General features: G+C 54.5%; 1 protein-coding gene across 1 annotated transcript in view; it reads right to left on the bottom strand.

The window, feature by feature from the left end:
• PTPRH (protein tyrosine phosphatase receptor type H) overlaps positions 1-3,183 on the bottom strand; it is a 34,011-nt gene extending 30,828 nt beyond the window's left edge. Inside the window, exons 1-3 of the mRNA XM_032263306.1 lie at positions 2,078-3,183; positions 1,033-1,066; positions 527-831 (exon numbers count right to left, since the gene is read on the bottom strand). Of these exons, the coding sequence (XP_032119197.1) occupies positions 527-831; positions 1,033-1,066; positions 2,078-2,128 (390 nt within the window). The 5' untranslated portion in view covers positions 2,129-3,183. The remainder of the gene's footprint in view (positions 1-526; positions 832-1,032; positions 1,067-2,077) is intronic.
• Between the last annotated feature and the right edge of the window lie 1,060 nt (positions 3,184-4,243).

The raw sequence follows: 4,243 nt of genomic DNA, 5'->3' as shown, positions 1-4,243 counted from the left end.
TCGAGACCAGCCTGAGCAACATGGTGAAACCCTATCTCTACTAAAAATACAAAAATTAGCCAGGTGTGTGTGTGGGGAGGTGCGCCTGTAATCGCAGCTATTCGGGAGGCTGGGCCTGAGAATCACCTGAACTCAGGAGGTGGAAGTTGAAGTGAGCTGAGATCTGGCCATTGCCCTCCAGCCTGAATGACAGAGCAAGACTCCATGTCATAATAATAATAATAATAATAATGAAGATTAAACTGGGCACAGTGGCTCACACCTGTAATCCTAGCACTTTGGGAAGCTGAGGTTGGCACATCACCTGAGGGCAGGAGTTTGAGACCAACCTGACCAACATGGAAAAATCTCATCTCTACTAAAAATGCAAAAATAGCTGGCTGTGGTGGTGCATGCCTGTAATCCCAGCTACTGGGGAGGCTGAGGCAGGAGAACTGCTTGAACCTGGGAGGCGGAGGTTGTGGTGAGCCGAGATTGCGCCATTTTACTCCAGCCTGGGCAACAAGAGTGAAACTCTGTCTCAAAATAATAATGATAAAGATGAAAACCATGGCTGCCCCTCACCTGTGGAGGTACTGAGATTCACCCTGGTGCTTTGCTCTCCATCTTTTTCTATCCACACAAAAAATGCGTACGAAGACCCGGGTTCGAGTCCGTCCACAGTGACTCTGGTGTCTGTTGTGTTTCGAGTCTCCCTGCTGCCACCATCTCGACTCCACTGAACCCAGTAGGTGGAGTTCTTCGGGTCGAGACCCTCGGGGGCCTCCCAGCTCAGGGTGATGGAGCTGTTGGTCTGATTCTCCGCTCTCAGGTTCCTCACTGGGTCAAGGGCTGAGAATTGGGAAGGAGAGTCCAGCGCAAAGGGGAGCAGGTCAATGCCACCCCTCCCCACCCCCAGAGCTCTTGCCCCAAGTGCAGAAACAACAGCGCTCAAAAGCCCCGACCATGGACCACCGGGACTCCCCAGAGGCTCAAGAGAGTTGGGGTCCCACCTCTTCGGGTGGGCAGTGAGTTCAGGCAGGGGTCACTCACCGGCCACACTGGCCCCTGTCCAGCTGCACAGGCCCTGGAGGGAGACCAGAGAAAACGGAGTCAGCCTCTGAGCCATTCCCCCGCCCAGTGAGGTGGGGCTCAGAGGGGCAGCTGGTCCCCCGCCCTGGGAGTGAGTCACCCTTGCACGGGAGGGAGGGGCCCACGTTAGGCTTGGCTGTCACAAAGGTCACCCCAACCGTCTTTCCTGGGTTGAAGAGAGAAGGGGGGCATGGCAGGGGCGGAGCTCAGGGAGCTGGGCTTGGCTCCACCCAATAAGGCCGAGAGATAAAATTAATGACTTCATTTCCCGAAATATACGGTCTTGGAAAACTGAGGGCCGAGAGCAATGAACAGACTGGGAAGAGAGGAAAAAACCAAGGCTAGGGACCAGGAGCCTTGGCCTGAGGGAGGAGGGGCTGGGGTCTGGTCTCCTGGGTCTGAGGGGGGTGGGGCTGGGGTCTGGACTCCTGGGTCTGAGGGGAGAGGGGCTGGGGTCTGGACTCCTGGGTCTGAGGGAGGAGGGGCTGGGGTCTGGGCTCCTGGGTCTGAGGGAGGACGGGCTGGGGTCTGGGCTCCTAGTTCTGAGGGAGGAGGGGCTGGGGTCTGGACTCCTAGGTCTGAGGGAGGATGGGCTGGGGGTCTGGACTCCTGGGTCTGAGGGAGGAGGGGCTGAGGTCTGGACTCCTGGGTCTGAAGGAGGAGGGGCTGGAGGCCTGGACTCCTAGTCTGAAGGAACAGGGGCTGGGGATCTTGACTCCTAGTCTGAGGGAGGAGGAACTGGGGTTTGGACTTTTGGGTCTGAGGGAGGTGGGGCTGCTCCCTGTCTGTCACTCATTTTGAACACAGCCGTGTGTCCCCTAGCAGCAGACACGGCAGTATCTGAGAGCCCCAGGTGGAAGACTCTCCTATGGTCTCTATCAAGCCTGAAGCCCTCTTCCTTCTCTAAGGGATCTTCAGCACCTAATTCCTCATAACAGGGGTGCAGGGACCCAGTTCCTTCTCCCTCAGACCCGGCAGGAGCCCGCTCTGGGCAGGGAGCACTTACCAGCAGCACCAGGCTCCGCCAGGCCCCGAGGCCCCCACCAGCCCCAGTCATGCCTCCAGACACTGCCGGGGACCCAGGAGTCCCAGGCCTGGTCCTTCCACCTGCTGGACTTTACACTCAAGAATTTCCCCTTTCCCAGCTCATTGGTGAAGCCAGAGAGGCCAGGGCGGGAAGGGGAGGAGGAGGAAGTGGAACCCAGCTCCCAGCCCTGCCCAGCCAGCCCTCACCTTCCTCCCTCACCGCTGCCTCTAGCTCTGACCCTGGAGACACCTCTGATCCTCTCTTCAGCCCCACATGGCATCATCGGCCCCCAGCCCACTCCACTTTGTCCCCTGAAACCTCCTCTGTACCCAAGGTACTGGGTGCTGTGCCCCACCGCTGCACAGACGCGGGATGTGGGACAGATAATGAGTGCTGGGGCTGCTGAAAGAAAGGCCGGCTGACTCCCTTGCCTCCCTGGTGGGTGATCACACATCACATCAGCCTGGGGCCTAGAACTCACACCCCTCGTCCCTGGGGCACGCTCTTCCATTCGGGCCTTTCCCCTCTCCATCTCCCACAAGCCCTTGCAGCTCTCACAAAGTGAGTCCAGCAGGTTCCCACCTCCTGGCCTTTGCCTAGGGTGTCTCCCCTACCAGGCACACCGGCCTACTTTCCCCCAACAGTCTCCTAGCTACTCCTCCATTAGGATTCGGCTTGGAAATGACCCACGCTGGGCCCGGGGGCTTTTCTAGCCTGCTCAGGACCCTTCTAAACACCAGACTCTCTAATCTGCATCTCTACGTGTGACCCTGAACAAGTGATTTCAGTTCACAGTGACTCAGATTCCTCCTCTCTAAAGAATGGGCACAGCCCCTTGTAAATATTTTAAGAGAAATAAATTAGTTACTATGTGGAAGATCTTGGAACAGTGCCTGGCCCGCTGTAAACACTTGATAAATCTTAGTCGTGTTTATTTTTAGTTCATCCCTAGGTCACCTGTGCTCAGAAGGCAGCTGACACCCAGGATTTTTCAAGGTGTTTTTGTTGACTTACTAATTATGTGCATAAATGGGTTGCCTTAATCTCATGTATAGTATGGAAGTTAAGAATACAAAGCGTAGCCGGGTATGGTGGCATGTGCCCAATTACTCAGGAGGCTGAAGTATGAGGATCACTTGAGCAAGGAGTTTGAGGCCAGCTTAGGCAACATAGCAAAACCCATCTTTACAAAAGAAAGAGAGAGAGAGAAAGAGAGAGGGGAAGAAGAAGAAGAAGAAAGAAGAAGGAAGAGGAGGAGGAGGAGGAGGGAAGAAGGAAGAAGGAAGAAGAAAGAAGAAAAGAAAAAGAAAAAGAAAGGAAAGAGAATTAGCCAGGTGTGGTGGTACACACCTGCAGTCCCAGCTACCCAGGAGACTGAGGTGGGAGAATCACTTGAGCCTGGGAGGTTGAGGTTGCAGAAAGCTGTGATTGTGCCACTGCACTCCAGGCTGGGTGACAGCGTGAGGCCCTGTCCCAGAAAACAAAACAGCTAGGCACAGTTACTCATACCTGTAATCCCAGCACTTTGCAAGGCTGAGGTAAGAGGATCCCTTGAGCCCAGGAGTTTAAGAGAAGCCTGGGTAATATAGGAGGATCCCATCTCTACAAAAAGTAAATTAGCCAGGCATGGTGGTGCACACCTCGGTCCCAGCTCCTCAGGAGGCTGAGGAGGCAGGATTGCTTGAGCCCAGGAGGTGGAGGCTGTAGTGAGCTGTGGCTGCACCATGCACTCCAGCCTGAGTGCCACAGGGAGACTCTGTCTCTAAATAAATAGATAAATAAATACGTTTTCACACCACTGCTCTTGAGAAGTCAGTTTCTCTGTTTCTCTGTCTCTGAGAGTATCGGTTTCACCATCTGTATAAGTAGGGGTTTGGTCATGAGAAATTCCCTTTCAGTGGACACCGGATATCATTGGTACCAATTGCTTGAGTTTCTGTTCTAACCTTTCTCTGTTTCTCTCCTATATCTTAATCTTTTTTTTTGAGACAGAGTCTGGCTCTGTCTCCAGGCTGGAGTACAGTGGCGCAATCTCGGCTCACTGCAGCCTCTGCCTCCCAGGTTCAGGCAATTCTCCTGCCTCAGCCTACCAAGTAGCTGGGACTACAGGGGCCTGCGACCACATCCAGCTAATTTTTGTATTTT

Source organism: Sapajus apella, unplaced genomic scaffold (genome assembly GCF_009761245.1).
Source record: "Sapajus apella isolate SASKATOON/1434 unplaced genomic scaffold, GSC_monkey_1.0 scaffold135, whole genome shotgun sequence".
Classification (NCBI taxonomy): domain Eukaryota; kingdom Metazoa; phylum Chordata; class Mammalia; order Primates; family Cebidae; genus Sapajus; species Sapajus apella.
This window is presented reverse-complemented; position numbering and strand designations above follow the sequence as displayed.